Source organism: Schistocerca gregaria, chromosome 4, assembly GCF_023897955.1.
Source record: "Schistocerca gregaria isolate iqSchGreg1 chromosome 4, iqSchGreg1.2, whole genome shotgun sequence".
Taxonomy (NCBI): Eukaryota; Metazoa; Arthropoda; class Insecta; order Orthoptera; family Acrididae; genus Schistocerca; species Schistocerca gregaria.
The window spans coordinates 256,001,014-256,021,706 of NC_064923.1; the positions used below are offsets into that span (position 1 = coordinate 256,001,014).

At 39.5% G+C, this 20,693-nt stretch overlaps 1 protein-coding gene and 1 long non-coding RNA gene across 3 annotated transcripts in view; one reads left to right on the plus strand and one right to left on the minus strand.

Moving 5' to 3' along the window:
• Positions 1 to 20,693, minus strand: part of LOC126267027 (uncharacterized) — a 166,984-nt gene that overhangs the window by 132,724 nt on the left and 13,567 nt on the right. The window lies entirely within an intron of this gene.
• LOC126267026 (CDAN1-interacting nuclease 1) overlaps positions 1 to 20,693 on the plus strand; it is a 136,728-nt gene that overhangs the window by 98,065 nt on the left and 17,970 nt on the right. Inside the window, exons 6-8 of one of the 2 annotated variants that reach the window (XM_049971805.1) lie at positions 8,577 to 8,816; positions 8,913 to 9,114; positions 18,754 to 18,880. In XM_049971805.1, coding sequence (XP_049827762.1) covers positions 8,577 to 8,816; positions 8,913 to 9,042 — 370 coding nt within the window. In that variant the 3' untranslated portion in view covers positions 9,043 to 9,114; positions 18,754 to 18,880. The remainder of the gene's footprint in view (positions 1 to 8,576; positions 8,817 to 8,912; positions 9,115 to 18,753; positions 18,881 to 20,693) is intronic. The other variant, XM_049971804.1, reaches the window with a different exon arrangement.

The following is a 20,693-nucleotide window of genomic DNA, read 5'->3' on the forward strand; positions in this document are numbered from 1 at the left end:
GTAGAGAAAACCTGCAGTTTATTATAGAGTATGTATAAACTGAAAAGTGATACTCCTTGTAACACAGTTGGGAAGAGAGAGTGAGAACTCTCCTGCTGACTCAACAATTTGCAGATAAATTACAGAATCACAGACACTTACCTCAAGAAATTCATGAGAAGTCCGCAGCGAATAAAAAATAATTGTTTCAGATACCTGGAGGGGGGGGGGGGGGGGGGAGGGGTAGTTGTCTCTGTGAGGACACGTATGAAAGGTGTGGCTTGTAGTTAAAGGCTTTGAGGCACCCCAAAAGCTTTATTGAAATATGTGTCTCAGAAATGCAGTAAAGAATTAAAATTATCAGGATGCATTTTTAATATTTCCTGTATGGATTTAAATAATGACAGTCACATTTCTGAGCGATGTTTTTCAAACAACTAGTAGCTAGTGTTAGAGGCTGTGGATCAAATTGCCAGTAAGCCCCATGTATGGGGCCATGGCTTTGTGCCTTCTGAATGCTGTGTTTGTTCATCTTGAATGTACCATACCAGTCTCCACATGCTTTTCTGCTGCTTACAAGGAGGAGGAGTCAACAGGCTTGCTGAACCTCCACTATTGAATCTCTGTCACTATTATGCTTTGAGGCTTCATTAATCATATTTAGTTTTAATGTTTTGGTGTTGTTGAAATAGTTTCCTTGATCCTGGCATTGGCAATTCTACTCACTGTAAGAAAAGTGTGCTAAGTTTGTAAATGTCTCCTCACTAGGGTGCGCTAGAAAATGATAACATAAGTGGCACCATCCAGTGAGAGTTCCACAAATGATCAGAGGAAATAAGGTAGCAAAACACGCCCTGTTACCTTTAATTTGAAATAGGCTCACTATTTTTATATACTTGAATTTAGCATATTTCATGACAGTACTCACTTTTCCATGGATCTTTATTAGATGATATTTGACTTTTTTGTGTTGGCTTCAGTCATCTAGTGAAAGTATGATTCCATAATGCTGTTTCGTCAGCTGCAGAAATGTCCTGGTTCAATGTGTTTGCCTCATTTTTGGTGCTTCAAATACCATTTTTCTGAATGTGCTTCCTTCTTTATGTTTATATAAAACAGTAATAGAATAACTCATTTTTACTGGTCACTTGCAAATTATTATAATGGGGACCGAGTGTTCACCGCCGACTGACTACAGTCAAAGACGACTCCAGCGTCAAAGATGTTTCACACAACACACAAGCTTCCACTTGTAATGAGTCTCTTTGATATTATTTGTCACATCTACTAATATTAATCAATATGCTCTCACTCTCGAAAGTATAAGCAAATTAGCATAAAATAATGCAAATTACAATTCACAAAAAATATTCTGAGAAAAATATAAGAAAACATTTACAACCTCCCTCATTAGATTTGGTATCGATAACACATTTCCCAGACCCATTACAAGTTGCTAACATTTTTCTTGCTTGCTGATGCCTTTTGCAGGATATAGTGCATTATTAGCAAGTATTTTTTTTTGTGAGAGTATCGCACCTGAGTTCATGTGAGTTTCTATTTCTTGCTAATAACTGTAGCATACTGCAAGTCTAAAACCAGTATGTTATTAATTCTGTGTGCAAAAATTTGGAATTTGGGATTAGGATGAAGTGGTGCACTCAGACCAATCTGAACATCTGCCAAGAAATCTCCTGCTTACAGTGCAAGTCCAGGCAAAGGTATACACACAATTTCAATGGAGCAATGTGCGGTAGCATGTTTAGCCACCAACCTCACATTTCCTGATGCTTTCACACAACAGAACGTACTAAAAATGATGTGTTAAGGAGAGATCCTTAATGCAGCTTAAACGCCATGTTTTCAAATATAAGTTGAAAACCAGAAATATAGCATATGGTAGCTTCAAAAATACTTAAATCAACAGGGGGTTTGCTCAGTTTGCTGCTATGAGCCACTCACAGCACAGGATGTATGATGTCACAGAACATCATTGTTTTGTTTTGTGAACTCATAAATGCTACAGACTGAATACACATGAACATCTCAAGTTTGGTATTGAAAACATGAAAAAAATTAAAGAAAGAAGTTTCTAAAGTACACGACATTAAAGACCTTGTTCCAAATTGTGCCTGTTTTAGTCCAGTTTATTGAGATAAAGTGTCAAAAAATATGACATTGATAGTTGAACATGCTACCTACAGATCTTCTTTAAGTTAGCTTTTGGTGTTATTTAGTAGTGGATTATGAAAAGGAAAGGAGATCCAATCTGTAAACATTTTTGAGAGTCCTGGCACTGTAGTTCCAGTTGGTAATTGTCGTCACCTTCCCCGTGATGACTATGGTCAGTTTTACTGTAACTGATTTCTTCTTTAAGTGCAAACTGAGAAATTATTACTGCAACTATTCTTGTCTACCTATGTGAGCCATTCTGATACATAATTTGGCAATTAGAAAGAGAGACTTTTTTCCTTATACAGTACTGTTACCAGTCCTTCGTCATTACTCTTATAACTTATAGGTGGTGAGTATATTTTGCTGACAGGTGTTATGATGTTCACAGCATATATTTGCACTACTGCTTCTCAGTTTATCATCAAGCAACATGCTAATCGATCGTCTCACAACAGCAAGCCTAGGGGGTAATGTGAAAATTCCTCAGTCGGGTGTGGAGATGGAATTGATATTGGTAAACTATTGTTTGCGTTAGATAGTTACATGTTGCACAGTAATGTAAATGGAATATTGACTTTTGACCTGAGGGATAGTTTAGACAGTAGTTGCTGGTGCGCTTCGTTCATGTAGATTAACTGGAATATTGTGACATTATACAGATAATTTTTTTGGATGCTTCATGGTCATCTAATATTCATCCAAATTTAGTGCAGACTTATAAGGAGTATAATATTTTGTTTCAAAGCTTAAGAGATTGATGACTTAATTTAAATCTGGCTATTCTTCTGTAGAAGGTATCGGCTTTGAAGGACACTCAAAAACTGAAACCACAAATGTAAATTCAAAGAAGTCCAGAATATGGAATTAAACAGTTGAAAGAAAATGATACATAAAGTAACTGGTGCCGTAGTCACCTCAAAACAAAAAATTTATTACTTTTACATGAAATAGCTATGACATAGCTTTATACAAGAGGGGCTGGAGATATGTTGAGTGCTGACAGAAAAGTAATATAAAATGAAGTAAAATAAAATAATAAAAACTCGTCAACATTTTTAGCAAGTTGTGGGAAATTAAAATTAATCGAATTGATTATTTATGTTGATTTGTCTCTGTGTGTCAGACATGATAGCAGCACTTACTGAAAAATCAGACAGATCTAAGCAATGTGTGGAATCCAGTGATCTTGGAACAAAAAAGCCAAAGTCAGTTTCATTTGCCATAAAAGTTATGACATGCATTTTATGAGATACAAATGGGACTCTCCTTTTTATTTACCTTACAAAGGAGAAACCAATAGCTGGTGAGTACTCTGGAATTTTCAGTGTCAGTTGAATTGCAAAGGAATAGAATGAGGACAAATCCTGTTCATATTTGAAGTGTTACTCCTAAAGAAACTTGTGACTGATTAAAATGATGTAGGAATTATGGAAGCAGTAGATGTGTACTTGTCAAACTTTTCAGAATTTGACAAGAGTGATGGTGTCTACTAAATGGAGAAACCTCATGAAAGACACATTGACTAAAAATGGAAGTGTCTTAGAAAAAAAGCATATATATATATATATATATATATATATAATAGAGGGAAACATTCCACATGGGAAAAAATATCTAAAAACAAAGATGATGTGATTTACCAAACGAAAGCGCTGGCAAGTCGATAGACACACAAACATACACACAAAATTCAAGCTTTCGCAACCAACGGTTGCTTCATCAGGAAAGAGGGAAGGAGAGGGAAAGATGAAAGGATGTGGGTTTCAAGGGAGAGGGTAAGGAGTCATTCCAATCCCTGGAGCGGAAAGACTTACCTTAGGGGGATAAAAGGACAGGTATACACTCGCACACACACCCATATCAATCCGCACATACACAGACACAAGCAGACATTTGTAAAGGCAAAGAGTTCGGGCAGAGATGTCAGTCGAGGCGGAAGTACAGAGGCAAAGATGTTGTTGAAAGACAGGTGAGGTATGAGCGGTGGCAACTTGAAATTAGCAGAGGTTGAGGCCTGGCGGATAACGAGAAGTACCCTGTCACAAGTAGGGCACTTTTGTGGTTCTTCTGTGGGAGGTTCTGGGTTTGAGGGGATGAGGAAGTGGCTCTGATTATTTGCTTCTGTGCCAGGTCGGGAGGGTAGTTGCGGGACGCGAGAGCTGTTTTCAGGTTGTTGGTGTAATGGTTCAGGGATTTTGGACTGGAGCAGATTCGTTTGCCACGAAGACCTACTCTGTATGGAAGGGACCGTTTGATGTGGAATGGGTGGCAGCTGTCATAATGGAGGTACTGTTGCTTGTTGGTGGGTTTGATGTGGACGGATGTGTGAAGCTGGCCATTGGACAGATGGAGGTCAACGTCAAGGAAAGTAGCATGGGATTTGGATTAGGACCAGGTGAATCTGATGGAAATAAGGAGTTGAGGTTGGAGAGGAAGTTCTGGAGTTCTTCTTCACTGTGAGTCCGGATCATGAATATGTCATCAATAAATCTGTACCAAAGTTTGGGTTGGCAGGCCTGGGTAACCAAGAAGGCTTCCTCTAAGCGACCCATGAATAGGTTGGCATATGAGGGGGCCATCCTGGTACCCATGGCTGTTCCCTTTAATTGTTGGTATGTCTGGCCTTCAAAAGTGAAGAAGTTGTGGGTCAGGATGAAGCTGGCTAAGGTAATGAGGAAAGAGGTTTCATGTAGGGTGGCAGGTGATCGGCGTGAAAGGAAGTGCTCCATCGCAGCAAGGCCCTGGACATGTGGAATATTTGTGTATAAGGAAGTGGCATCAATGGTTACAAGGATGGTTTCTGGGGGTAACAGATTAGTAAGGATTCCAGGCGTTCGAGAAAGTGGTTGGTGTCTTTGATGAAGGATGGGAGACTGCATATAATGGGTTGAAGATATGTCTGCTTCTGTCAGTGTATGTGTGGATGGATATGTGTGTGTGCGAGTGTATACCTGTCCTTTTTTCCCCCTAAGGTAAGTCTTTCCCCTCCCAGGATTGGAATGGCTCCTTACCCTCTCCCTTAAAACCCACATCCTTTCGTATTTCCCTCTTTCCTGATGAAGCAACCGTGGGTTGCGAAAGCTTGAAATTTGTATGTGTGTGTTTGTGTTTGTGTTTGTTATTGTCTCTATCAATGTACCAACGCTTTCATTTGGTAAGTTACAGAATCTTTGTTTTTAGATATATTTTTCCCAAGTGGAATGTTTCTCTCTATTATATATACACAGGGTTAGTCACTTAACATTACCGCTGGAAATATTTCGTAAACCACAACAAATACTGACGTACTGATTCCACAGACCGAACGTGAGGAGAGGGGATAGTGTGATTGTTTAACACAAACCTACAATTTTTAAAATGGAACCACATTAGTTTTGTTAGCACATCTGAACATATAAACAAATACGTAATCAGTGCCATTTGTTGCATTGTAAAATGTTAATTACATCCAGAGATATTGTAACCTAAAGTTGATGCTTCAAACCTCCGATGTTCAGTTGCGTGTTGTAACAAACACGGGCCATGGTCGGCGAGCAGCATCTGCAGGGACATGTTTACGATGACGACTGTGTTTACGACTGTGGCTGTAGTGCACTTTTGTGGTTTGGTCTAGCTGTTGCAGTGACCGCATGTAGCGCTTGCTGCTATTGTTATTCTGCATTCGTCTCCGCACGCAGACCAACTGTAGTACACCATGTTACCAGATGTCTGTGATAGTGTAGTGTTGTAGGAACTGAGACCATGGTGTATTCGAACTCTGAAAAGGCGGAGATGATACTCATCTATGGCGAGTGTCGACAAAATGTAGCTGAAGCCTGCAGGGTGTATGCAGAACGGTACCCGGAAAGAGAGCATCCAATGTGCTGCACATTGCAAAACATCTACCACCAACTGTATGCAACAGGTATGGTCGTAGCACTCAAACGGGTCCGTAACAGGCCCATCACAGGAGAAGCGGGTGCAGTTGGTGTGTTAGCTGCTGTTGCCATGAACCCACACATGAGACATTGCGAGAGCCGATGGACTGAGTCAAAGTAGTGTCTTGCGCGTACTGCATTGTCACCGCTTTCACTCGTATCGTGTGTCGCTACATTGGCAATTACATGGTGATGACTTTAATCATCGAGCGCAATTGTGCCAATGGGCATTACCAGAGAATGCGTTGCAGTTCTACCTGTTTACCGATGAAGAGGGTTTCACAAACCACGGGGCAGTGAATCTATGGAACATGCATTACTGGTCCGTGGACAATCCTCGCTGGCTCAGACAGGTAGAGCGACAGCGACCGTGGACTGTAAATGTATGGTGCGGAATCATTGACGACCACCTCATTGGTCCTCACTTCATTGCAGGGGCCCAAACAGCTGCAACATACATTGCTTTTCTACAGAATGATCTGCCAACATTGCTCGAAAATGACCCACTGGAAATGCGTCGACGTATGTGAATCAGCATGATGGTGCACTTGCACATTCCGCAATTAACACTAGGCTGATCCTTGACAGGATGTTCGATGGGCGTTTCATAGGACACGGAGGACGCGTAAATTGGCCAGCCCATTCTCCCTAGTCCGCAGCTCGTGGTCGTGCGGTAGCGTTCTCGCTTCTCAAGCCCGGGTTCCGGGGTTCGATTTCCGGCGGGGTCAGGGATTTTCTCTGCCTCGTGATGACTGGGTGTTGTGTGATGTCCTTAGGTTAGTTAGGTTTAAGTAGTTCTAAGTTGTAGGGGACTGATGACCATAGATGTTAAGTCCCATTGTGCTCAGAGCCATTTGAACCATTTTTTTGTTCTCCTGGTCTTACACCTCTGGACTTCTTTCTGTGGGGTACGTTAAAGGAGAATGTGTACCTTGATGTGCCTACAACCCCAGAGGATATGGAACAACATATTGTGGCAGCCTGCGGTGACATTACACCAGATGTACTGCGGCGTGTACGACATTCATTAAGCCAGAGATTGCAGTTGTGTGCAGCAAATGATGGCCACCACATTGAACATCTATTGGCCTGACATGTTGGGACACACTCTATTCCACTCCGTAATTGAAAACGGAAACCACATGTGTATGTGTACCTCACCCTTCATGGTAATGTACATGTGCACCAGTGAAAAAGACCAATAACAAGGTGTTAGCATGTGGATGTAATGTGCTATTCCAGTCCCTTCTGTACCTAAGGTCCATCACCATTCCCTTTGGATCCCTACGTAATTCGGTGCTCTTCGATACACACGATCGAACAGCGGAAGAGTGTTACTCAAGCGTCAACTTTAGGTTACAATATCTGCGGATGTAGTTAACATTTTACAATGCAACAAACGACACTGATTACGTATTTGTTTATATGTTCAGATGTACTAACAAAACTAACGGGGTTCCATTTAAAAAAACATAGGTTTGTGTTAAAAAACATACATCCGTGCATTTTTTATGGTCTGTATTAACCAATTACACTAGTCCCTCTCCTCATGTTCGGTCTGTGGAATCGATTCATCAGTATTTGATGTGGTTTACGAAACATATCCAGCGGTAATGTTAGGTGACTCACCCTGTATATGTGTGTGTGTGTGAGAGAGAGAGAAAAATATAAAAAATAAATATAATGTGTAGTAAATCCTAAAACACCATTTGCATTGACTAGTCTTTTAAGCTTGCATTTTATGTACTGGAAGCTGAAGAAACATGAATTCTTACTAATTTTTGAGTAATTTATTTAAAAATCCATTTCTGTTCACAAAATTTTTATTCTAACTGAAATCTGTTTCATCACAAAATGTTAATAAAAGCCGATTTATGTCCATCTGTAAGTCTTCATCCCAGTGTAAACTTAAACTCTTTGAATTAGAAAATATTTCCTCATTTCTATGAGTTCCATCAAATATGCAGATCACACCGGACAACCAAATTTTTAGTTCAGACACAAGAAAAACTGGCATAACTCTAAATAGTAGTATGGCTCTTAATCATATCTTTCGGTGTATCATTTTCTTGTGTTATCTTCAATTAGGAATTTTCCAAAAAACTGAGAGAATCTGCACCAAAAGGATTTTGAAAGAATTAAGTGTGACCCTTGCATTCAGTGGTACTTCTAGCTTAAACACATTTCACAAGAGAAAAAGCACGGTCTTTATCTTAGTTCCATAAGAAGAACATTATCCCTGGAAAATGAGCAAACCTTGTTCTCCAAGAAGTATTTCAGAATGTTATGTGTTAACAAGAGCAGATCCCAATTTTAAGTGGTCAGTTAGCCATATTTTCCAGACCTATTGTTTTCAGCTTTGTTCCATGGGTGAATTTATAATAGCTATTGAATGAAATTTATAAATGTAATTTTTTCATCAGTATTTGCAGGATTAACATATTCTTTTAAAAACTTGGATTATTATGTTTGAGGATATTATATGGCATATTTATCTTCCTGTAGCTCCATTGGGCAAGAATATGAGCTACGTTTGCAAAGAATGGTAAGAAATGCTAACATACCATTCAAGGACGAAGAGCAGCTGCGAACATGTGGTTATGACAAGACACCAGATGTTAAGCTGGAGTTGCCTGTGGCGGTAGATGGCTTTGTAGTAAATTGGATAGAAAGTAAAGCACTCTTTGGTGATGAAGCAAACCACAAAACATATATAAAGGAACAGTATCTTAGTTACTGGAACAGGTGAGAAACATTCATTCCTGCAGACAGTGAATTGGTTTTTTAAAAATGTATTAAATGTGTGCTGAATGGTATTAAGGCAGTTTGTTCATATTTCAGATTTGGCCCTGGTCTTGTCATTTATTGGCTTGGCTTTGTTGATACACTGGAGTACATCAGTGAAAAGAGATTCATCATACGTGACACATTTCCAAACAATATTACATTAATGGATCCAAAGAGCATATAGCTGCTTGCACTAGATTTGAATTATTTCAACATATCATGCATCAACATTCTCTTATAACCAAGTAGACTAAAGGTATGTGAAACATATGTACTTTCATAAACATCGTTCGCCATAGATAGATAGATAGATAGATAGAGAGAGAGAGAGAGAGAGAGAGAGAGAGAGAGAGAGAGAGAGAGAGAGACCCTGTTTGTAACAAAACACCCTTTTAGAATTGTCACACCACAGCATCATCTGGAACAGTTTTTAGTTTTGGGCTCAGCCGTTGGTAATGTGAACCTCTGCCCCCTTTTTTAACTTCCTCCACCCTGTGCAGTTTTTTCCCTGCCTCTCTAAGCTTTGCTTTCAGCCATTTGTCCATCCTGATATCTTCATATCAGTTCCTTTCCTTGAAACCTCATGTCAAACATGCAAAGTTTTTCATTGACTTTCATAACTGTGGCATTGAAATTCATCAATCGGAACTTCGCTCTGAAATCAATATTCCCTCATACTAATCAATCACTATTGGAATAGGAATAGAGGAATACATTTCTCACAAGTAACAAAATTGTTAATTGGGTAGTCAGATTTAGCAAAGTTTTTTACAATTGTCCAATTACATGCTTGCTATTTGAAGTTTGATTAGAACTCCCACTTCTTCTAGTCTATCAAGTCAGGGAGGCTCATCATTCTTGGGAAGCCCAAGAAGTTGTTCTTGTGAAGGCCAACCTTGTGAGTCTGCTGTGTAAAAGTCTCCTTTTCAAGAGAGTTAGTGCACTATGGTCACTGGTTAAAAGGTAATAAAACTTATGGAAAGATCACGGGACAGCTGATGCTTCCTCATTGGGAAATGATAATTTCTTCTGTGGTTAGCCAAAATTCTGCTTGTAAAAGGTGTGGGCAGTGGGGAATACCCAGATCTGTATAATTTTGTAGATAAATTTGGCGTTCTAGGCCATAATCTGATGTGTCTATTGCTAAGTTGAATGGTAAATTGAAATCTGGATGGACTAGATCTGATGCTAAACTCTCCTTTATTAAATCGAACTCTGATTTAAAAACTAAAAAGTCATGTATGAAAAATGCATCAGATGTGCTGCACTTAATTCAGTGTCTAATATAAATTTTGTTTAATGGTTCTGGGCAGTGCCTAACTTCATCAAATTTGTGTGGGTGTGGTTTAATTCATCATGTGCCCAAGAAATTGTCCTTCACTTTCCCAAACTGCGAATTTGAGAGCCTCACTGTTATTCCATGAGAAAGTAATCTATAAAATAGCTGGTCAAGGATCGGAATGTCTTTCGACCAAGCTTTAGATACTACTACTGTATCATGTGCATAGATTATGATCTTGTCCCTCAAGTCACTTCCTGTAGCCTTATTCAGTGCTCTGATGAAAATTGAGGATTGAAATATTAAGTCCATAAGGTAAAACTTCGAAGTGAAAGAAATGCTGTATATTTTCTTGACTCCATGTGTAGCAGTATTTGTCAGAAACCTTCCAATAAGTCCATAGTACTTATTTATTTCATTCCCACAAATCTTGTTAGCAATTTCTCAATTATGGAGCTGTCTTATTGGGGTTCAATTATTCTGTTCACTGTTCTCATGTCAAGTACCAGCTGTACTGATCTGTCTGATTTCTTAACCACAACTGAAGAGCTGTTGTAACACTTTCAGATGATTCAGTAATGTTCCATGTTAACATTCTAATAATCCCATGACATACCAATTTTTTTGTTGCCACTGATACTGAGTATGGTTTTGTAAAAAATATTATATGAGGTAATATCTGTAAATTGCAGATAAAATCTATAACAACTCATGGTCTCAGCAAAAAAATACTTCTGTGATTGCTTAGAAAAGCTAACAAGTCTTTCTTCAAATAGTATGTGCTGGTGAAAGGATGTATGGGACAGGTCTTGTATCTATGTCTATTTACAGGTGAATGAGACACGAGGCAAGGGGTTAGGAGTACGAGTGGAGTCCTAACTAGTACTGAGTCGTGAAAGAAATGCTCTTTTGTTGCCAGATGGTGAGCCTTTGGGAGGTGGTGGGGGACTGGACAGATAAGGCACAGGAGATTAGTTTCTGTACAATGCTGGAAGGGTATTTTTGATCAGTGAAGACTTCAGTGGAACTCTTGATATATTTTGAGAGGAATTGCTTGTCACTACAGATTTGATGGCCATGGATAGCTAGGCTGTATGAAAGGGACTTCTTGTTCTGGAATGAGTAGCAGCTGGTGAAGTGGAAGTATTGTTTTTGTTTGGTTCTGCATGCTTCCTGAAGTCCATAAACCTGACCACCCTGGACACCCCATTGAGGCCGATTTCTGTGCCCCACTGAGAGAGTCTCTGCTCTCGTTGACTAATACCTACAGCTTATTACCCAGAAACTACCCTCCTATATAAAAAACAACAACAATTCCCTTCACCGACTCTCCATAGTTCCTGTTCCTTTACCACATGGTACACTGCTCGTCACTATTAATGCTGCCTCCCTTTACACTAACATTCCTAATGACCACGCCGTTGCCATTGTTGAACACTACCTAACCTGTGTCCAGCACACAATCAATGTACAATCTCCTTTATAGTCATCATGACCAACAATATCCTCACCCAAAATCACTTCACCTGTAAAGGAATCAATGACAAACAAATCCGTGTTAACAGTAATGGACACCTGCATGACACAGTCCTAAGCCCAAAACCTCTTGTTGTGCCCTGAAATAAGGAATAATCTACCAAATATCTTTCCACTCCTCCCACAGTGCTACTCATTGAAACTGCAGAACATCCTCATCCATCCCTCCATTCCTACTCCACCCCTACTCCCAACCCCTTGCCCCATGGTAAATAGACCTGTCCATACATCCTACCACCACCATCTCTTACAGTCTGGTCACAGGTATCACCTGTCCGATCATAGTGAAAGCAGTTATGTGACATACAAACTAAGCTGCAAACAGTGTGCTGCATTCTATGTGGGCATGACAACCAGCAAGCTGTCTCTCTGCATAAAACGCCACTGACAAATTATGGCCAAGAACCAGCTGGACCACCCAGTTGCTTAGTACACTGCCCAACACAGTGTCCTACATCTCAATGATTTTTTCACATTTTGCACTATCTTTATCCTTCCTACCAGCACCAGCTTTTCTGAATTGTGCACGTGTGATCTCTCCCAGCAATATACCCTACATACCTGTCAACCCCTTGACCTCAACTTTCATTAGTCACAGTCCTTCATCCACATATCCCCTTCCCTGTTCCCTGTCCAGAACTACACAGCATTCTATTCCACCAATACACCCACAGTCCATTCACTTCTTTCCTTTTCCACTACCCCCCCCCCCCCCCCCCCCCCACACACACACACACCTGTTGTCTGTCCAATCTCCTGACTGCACCTGGCTGTCCTACGTCTCCCCACTGTGTCTCTGTTTGCTCCCACAAGCAGCACTGTAATGTCCCCCACAACTACCTTCTATCCTTCCCTCTCTCTGCCTCAGCTTCCTTTGTACCCCTTTCACTCAGACTGCTTCACTCATCACGCACAGCTGCTCGCAGCCTGATTTCGGTGGCGAGAGACAGTGGTTGTGTGTGTGTGTGTGTGTGTGTGTGTGTTTTCTACTTCAGAAGAAGGCCTTTGGACCAAAATCTTACTAGTGTAGCAGTCTTTTTGTTGTGCCTGTCTACTCAACATCTCAACTACATGGTGAGTAGCAGTCTATCCTTTTAATAATATTAAATCAAACACTGGAAACTCCAGGCAGGATATCAACAATATTGGGAAAGATAGATTTCTACTTACCCTTAAAGAAGGCCCGTCAAGTGTCTACACTTTTGATAATATTGTCATTATTCCATCCTGGATTCTCCATTGTTTCATTGTAACCAGGTATTTGATTTGGTTGATTCCAGCTGTGACTCATTGATATTATAGTCATGGGATACTATTTTTTGTTTTTTGTTTTGTGAAGGGCACAATTTTACATTTATGATTAGTTAAGGCATGTTGCCAATGTCTGCACCACTTTGAAATCTTATCAAGATTGGACTGAATATTTGTGCAGCTCCTAGCACTATAGATAACTTTGTCATCTGCAAAAAGTCTGAGGTTACTATTAATATTGTCCACAAGGTCATTAGTATACAATATAAACAGCAAGAGTGCCAATACACTTCCCTGAGGCATGCCCAAAGTTATTTCTACATCTGATGATGACTATCCATCATAGATAACAAGCTGTGTCTTCCCTACTGAAGAATCCTCACTCCAGTCACAAATTTTGCTTGATAGCCCATATGATTGTATTTTTGACAATAAGTGTAGATGTGGTACTGATTCAAATACATTTCATAAATCAAGAAATACTGCATGTACCTGACTGAAGCTTTCAGTATGTTGTGAGAAAAGTGCGAGTTAGGTTTTGCCTGATTGATGTTTTTGGAATCCATGCTGGTTGGCATGGAGGAAGTCACTCTGCTCGAGATACCTGATTGTATTTAAGATCAAAATATATTCTAAGGTTTACAACAAATCAGTGTCAAGGACATTGATGGTAGTTTTGTGGATTGCTTCTATTACCTTTCTTGTAAACTGGTGTGACCAGTATTTTCTTCCAACTGCTGGCCATGGTTTTTTGTTTGAGGGCTCTACAATAGATTATAGTTAGAAGAGGGGTTAAGCCAGCTACAAATTAAGTATAGAATATGATAGGGGGATTCCATCCGGCCCTGGAGCTTTGTTCAATTTTAACGATGTGAGCTGTTTTGAACACCAGTTACACTAAAACTTTTCATTTGTGCGAGGTTAATCTTCATGGGTTTTCCTTCCTACAGGAACATTTGAAATTGGAGTTAAGAATTTCAGGTTTTGCTTTGCTACTCTCACCTCCCCACTTACTTATCACGTAATGTGATAATATGACCAGGATCCCATATGCCTTATCAATTTAATTTAATTTAATTCTGTCAAGAATAGTCGAATTGTTAGTGGAGAGAAGTGTACAACAAGTCATTTCAGAGAACAACCTGTTCTATTCATGACCTTTCTAGTTACTTGGACCGGGAGAGGTGGTGCAGTAGTTAGCACACTTGACTTGCATTTGGGAGGATGATGGTTCAAAACTGCATCTCACCATCCAGATTTAGTATTTCCATGATTTCCCCAAAATTGCTCCAGGCAAATGTCGGGATGGTTCCTTTGAAAATGTGCGGCCGATTTCCTTCCCACCCCTGACACAGTACAAGATTGTGCTCTGTCTCTAATGACCTTGATATTGATGGGGCATTAAACCCAATCTTCCTTCCTGCTTATTTGGATTTTGTGTAATACCTAAAACAGTGCCACCACTCACATAAGATATGGAACCAAAAGATGTACCACATAACTCAAAGAGAAACTAATTAATATGGAGATCAGCCCAATTGGGCAGTGTCTGTCCACTATCTGATCAATAATGTGGACAATAATGAACACACAACGATTTGGCTGTAGGTGTGGCAGCAGAGGGTTGACACATATTTCTGACAATGCACTTACAAAATAATAATGAATAAAGAAAGTAATCATCTGATATCATTAAAACTCAGACATGTTTATTTGGAAAGGATATTTAAATGCATTATTAAAAGATAAATGGCTTACTGGCAGTAGCTCTTTCTCTAAGTCTACAAATGCTAGAAACGTAGGTTTGCCTTTCCTTAATCTTTCTTCTAAGATAAGTCGTAAGGTTAGTATTGCCTCATGTGTTCTAGTATTTCTCCAGAATCCAAACTGATCTTCCCCGAGGTTGGCTTCTACCAGTTTATCCATTCATCTGTAAAGAATTCGCGTTAGTATTTTGCAGCTGTGGCTTATTAAACTGATAGTTCGGTAATTTTCACATCTGTCAACACCTACTTTCTTTGGGATTGGAATTATTATATTCTTCTTGAAGTCTGAGTGTATTTCACATGTCTCATACATCTTGCTCACCAGGTGGTAGAGTTTTGTCAGGACTGGCTCTCCCAAGGCTGTCAGTAGTTCTAATGGAATGTTGTCTACTCCCGGGGCCTTGTTTCGACGTAGGTCTTTCAGTGCTGTGTCAAACTCTTCACGCAGTATCATATCTCCCATTTCATCTTCATCTTCATCTACATCCTCTTCCATTGCCATAATATTGTTCTCAAGTACATTGCCCTTGTATAGAACCTCTATATACTCCTATACTCCTTCCACCTTTCTGCTTTCCCTTCTTTGCTTAGAACTGGGTTTCCATCTGAGCTCTTAATATTCATACAAGTGATTCTTTTTTCTCCAAAGGTCTCTTTAATTTCCCCTAGTGAGTTAAGCATCTACATCCTTACATTTATCCTCTAGCCATCCCTACTTAGCCATTTTGCACTTCCTGTCGATATCATTTTTGAGGTGTTTGTTTTCCTTTTTGTCTGCTTCATTTAATGCATTTTTATATTTTCTCCTTTCATCAATTAAATTCAATATTTCTTCTGTCACCCAAGGATTTCTACTAGCCCTTGTCTTTTTACCTACTTGATCCTCTGCTGCCTTCACTACTTCATCCCTCAAAGCTACCCATTCTTCTTCTACTGTATTTCTTTCCCCCATTCCTGGCATTTGTTCCCTTATGCTCTCCCAGAAACTCTGTACAACCTCTGGTTTAGTCAGTTTATCCAGATCCCATCTCCCTAAATTCCCACCTTTTTGCAGTTTCTTCAGTATTAATCTACAGTTCATAACCAATAGATTGTGGTCAGAGTCCACATCTGCCCCTGGAAATGTCTTACAATTTAAAACCTGGTTCCTAAACCGCTGTCTTACCATTATATAATCTATCTGCTACCTTTTAGTATCTCCAGGATTCTTCCATGCATACAACCTTCTCTTATGATTCTTGAACCATGTGTTAGCTATGATTAAGTTATGCTCTGTGCAAAATTCTACCACAGTAGTACGAGTATTTATGGCAACTAGCTTCGCAGATGACAAAGAGATGGATGAAATGTATGATGAGATGAAAGAAATTATTCAGATAGTGAAGGCGACGAAAATTTAATAGTCATGGGGGACTGGAATTCGATAGTAGGAAAAGGAAGAGAAAGAAAAGTAGTAGGTGAATATGGAATAGGGGTAAGGAACGAAATAGGAAGCCGCTTGATAGAATTTTGCACTGAGAATAACTTAATCATAGCTAACACTTGGTTTAGGATTCATGAAAGAAGGTTGTATATGTGGAAGCCGCCTGGAGACACTGGAAGGTTTCAGACAGATTATGTAATGGTAAGATCGAGATTTAGGAACCAGGTTTTAAATTGTAAGTCATTTCCAGGGGCAGATATGGACTCTGACCACAATCTATTGGTTATAAACTGTAGATTAAAACTGAAGGAACTGCAAAACAGTGGGAATTTAAGGAGATGGGACCTGGATAAACTGAAAGAACCAGAGGTTGTAGAGAGTTTCAGAGAGAGCATTAGGGAATGATTGACAAGAACAGAGGAAAGAAATACAGTAGAAGAAGAATGGGAAGCTTTGAGAAATGGAATAGTGAAGGCAGCAGAGGATCAAGTAGGTAAAAAGGCGAGTAGAAATTGTTGGGTGACACAAGAGATATTGAATTTAATTGATGAAAGGAGAAAATATAAAAATGCAATAAATGAAGCAGGCAAAAAGGAATACAAACGTCTTAAAAATGAGATCAACATGAAGTGTAAAATGGCTAAGCAGGGATGGCTAGAGGATAAATGTAAGGATGCAGAGGCATACATCACCAGCGGTAAGATAGACACTGCCTACAGGAAAATTAAAGAGACCTTTGGAGGAAAGAGAACCACTTGTATGAGTAACAAGAGCTCAGATGGAAACCCAGTTCTAAGCAAAGAAGGGAAAGCAGAAAGGTGGAAGGAGTATACAGATGGTCTATACAAGGGTGATGTATATTATGGAAATGGTAGAGGACGTAGACAAAGATGAAATGGGAGATATGATACAGCGTGACGAATTTGGCAGAGCACTGAAAGACCTAAGTCAAAACAAGGCCTCGGGAGTAGACGACATTCCCTTAGAACTACTGATAGTCATGGGAGACTCAGCACTGACAAAAATCAACCATCTGGTGAGCAAGGTGTTTGAGACAGGTGAAATACCCTAAGACTTCAAGAAGAATATAAAAATTTCAATCCCAAAGAAAGCAGGTGTGAAAATGTGTCGAACTATCAGTTTAATAAGTCATGGCTGCAAATATGCTAAAATGAATTCTTTACAGACAAATGGACAAACTGGTAGAAGCCGACCTCGGGGGAAGATCAATTCTGATTCAGTAGAAATATTGGAACATGTGAGGCAATACTGACACTACAAATTGTCTTAGAAGATACATTAAGGAAAGGTAAACCTACGTTTCTTGTATTTGCACACTTAGAGAGAGCTTTTGACACAGATGACTGGAATACTCTCTTTTAAATTCTGAAAGTGGCAGGGGTGAAAAACAGGGAGTGAAAGGCTATTTACAATTTGTACAGAAACCACATGGCAGTTGAGTCAAGAGGCATGAAAGGGAAGCAGTGGTTGGGCAGGGAGTGAGACAGGGTTGTAGCCTATCCTCAATGTTATTCAATCTGTATAGTGAGCAAGCAGTAAAGGAAACAAAAGAAAAATTTTGAGTAGGAATTAAAATCCATGGAGAAGATATAAAAACATTGAGGTTTGCTGACGACATTTTAATTCTGTCGGAGAGAGCAAAGGATCTGGAAGACCAGCTGAACGGAATGGGTAGTGCCTTGAAAGGAGGATATAAGATGTTCATCAACAAAAGCAAAATGAGGGTAATGGAATGCAGTCAAATTAAATCAGGTGATACTGAGGGAATTAGTTTAAGAAACCAGACACTTAAAACAGTTGATCAGTTTTACTATTTGCGCAGCAAAATAACTGATGATGGTCAGAGTAGAGAGGATATAAAATGTAGACTGGCAATGGCAAGGAAAGCGTATGTGTAGAAGAGAAATTTTTTTAACATCGAGTATAGATTAAGTGTCAGGAAGTCTTTTCTGAAAGTATTTGTATGGAGTGTAGCCGTTTATGGAAGTGAAACATGGATGATAAATAGTTTAGACAAGAAGAGAATAGAAGCTTTCGAAATGTGGTGCTACAGAAGGATGCTGAACATTAGATGGGTAGATCACGTAACTAATGAGGAGGTACTGAACAGAATTGGGGAGAAGAGGAATTTGTGGCACAACTTGGCTAGAAGAAGGGATCAGTTGGTAGGAAGGGATTGGTTGGTAGGACATGTTCTGAGGCATAAAGGGATCACCTATTTAGTATCGGAGAGATTGTAGAGGGAGACCAAGTGATAAATACACAAAGCAGATTCAGAAGGATGTAGGGTGCAGTAGTTAGTTGGAGATGAAGCAGCTTGCACAGGATAGAGTAGCATAGAGAGCTGCATCAAACCAGTCTCTGGACTGAAGACCACAACAACAACAACAACAACAACAATAATCAGGCATTCAATTACTGGAAAGGAATGTGGCCCTAAGTAGATGATAGTGAGTATAGTAACAAGATCAGTTTTTACATACAACACTTATTATTGAAATAAAGTTCACTGAGAATGTCATGGTGTAATGCCTCACAAAGTTTCTAACGTGAATGAAAATAAAACAACATTACAGTTCATTGCAGATGTTGATCTGTTATTTTTGTTGTCACCTACAGTGCTCTCATTGATCCACATAGTGCTGCATACTTTCATTCGCAAGACCAATTATGGGGCAGGATCTTGATGTGATTGGAGCCTATTACATCTGCCCACATTCATCATGTGCTTTGTGCCTCACTAGTAGTAAGTATGAGAGAATAAAGAAAAATTTAAATATTTTAGATCTTATAATTAAATTTTGCCTGAGTCATTTTAGTCTCACCTTTGGGGAGGGCATTCGACTTTGGTAGTTTGTGCAGCAGTGTTGACCATGGTACTGTGGTGGTGTAATGGTTAGTGTTTCTGCCTAGTAAGCAAGAAGACCCAGGTTTGTGTCCCAGTTGTGGCACATATTTTAATTAATTTCTTCAGCTTCCATCATTATTGTAGATGTTAAATATGTTTACAATGTTGGAAAAGTGTGTTTTCTTAAAAAAATCCATTTTTTGAGAGGAAAAGTGATTATTTCATTACATGAGTACTTTCTGATCTGCTGACATACTCCTCAAGAACTTCATTTCGTAGGTTGGTATTTTGCTTTTATATCTTCACATTATTGTGGCCAAGATAGGTATGAAGCCAACACCTACTACAGTAGTACAAGTTTATGTGCCAACTAGCTCTGCAGATGACGAAGAAATTGAAGAAATGTATGATCAAATAAAAGAAATTATTCAGATAGTGAAGGGTGACGAAAATTTAATAGTCATGGGTGACTGGAATTCGGTAGTAGGAAAAGGGAGAGAAGGAAACGTAGTAGGTCAATATGGACTGGGGCAAAGAAATGAAAGAGGAAGCCGCCTGGTAGAATTTTGCACAGAGCACAACTTAATCATAGGTAACACTTGGTTCAAGAATCATAAAAGAAGGCTGTATACATGGAAGAAGCCTGGAGATACTGACAGATTTCAGATAGATTATATAATGGTACGACAGAGATTTAGGAACCAGGTTTTAAATTGTAAGACATTTCCAGGGGCAGATGTGGACTCTGACCACAATCTATTGGTTATGACCTGTAGATTAAAACTGAAGAAACTGCAAAAAGGTGGGAATTTAAGGAGATGGGACCTGGATAAACTAAAAGAACCAGAGGTTGTACGGAGTTTCAAGGAGAGCATAAGGAAGCAATTGACAGGAATGGGGGAAAGAAATACAATAGAAGAAGAATGGGTAGCTTTGAGGGATGAAGTAGTGAAGGCAGCAGAGGATCAAGTAGGTAAAAAGACTAGGGCTAGTAGAAATCCTTGGGTAACAGAAGAAATATTGAATTTAATTGATGAAAAGAGAAAATATAAAAATGCAGTAAATGAAGCAGACAAAAAGGAATACAAACGTCTCAAAAATGAGATCGACAGGAAGTGCAAAATGGCTAAGCAGGGATGGCTAGAGGACAAATGTAAGGATGTAGTGGCTTATCTCACTAGAGGTAAGATAGATGCTGCCTACAGGAAAATTAAAGAGACCTTTGGAGAAAAGAGGACCACTTGTATGAATATTAAGAGCTCAGATGGAAACCCAGTTCTAAGCAAAGAAGGGAAAGCAGAAAGGTGAAAGGAGTATATAGAGGGTCTATACAAGGGCGATGTACTTGAGGACAATATTATGGAAATGGAAGAGGATGTAGATGAAGATGAAATGGGAGATATGATACTGCGTGAAGAGTTTGACAGAGCACTGAAAGACCTGAGTCGAAACAAGGCCCCCGGAGTCGACAACATTCCATTGGAACTACTGACGGCCTTGGGAGAGCCAGTCCTGACAAAACTCTACCATCTGGTGAGCAAGATGTATGAGACAGGCGAAATACCCTCAGACTTCAGGAAGAATGTAATAATTCCAATCCCAAAGAAAGCAGGTGTTGACAGATGTGAAAATTACCGAACTATCAGTTTAATAAGTCACAGCTGTAAAATACTAACGCGAGTTCTTTACAGACGAATGGAAAAACTGGTAG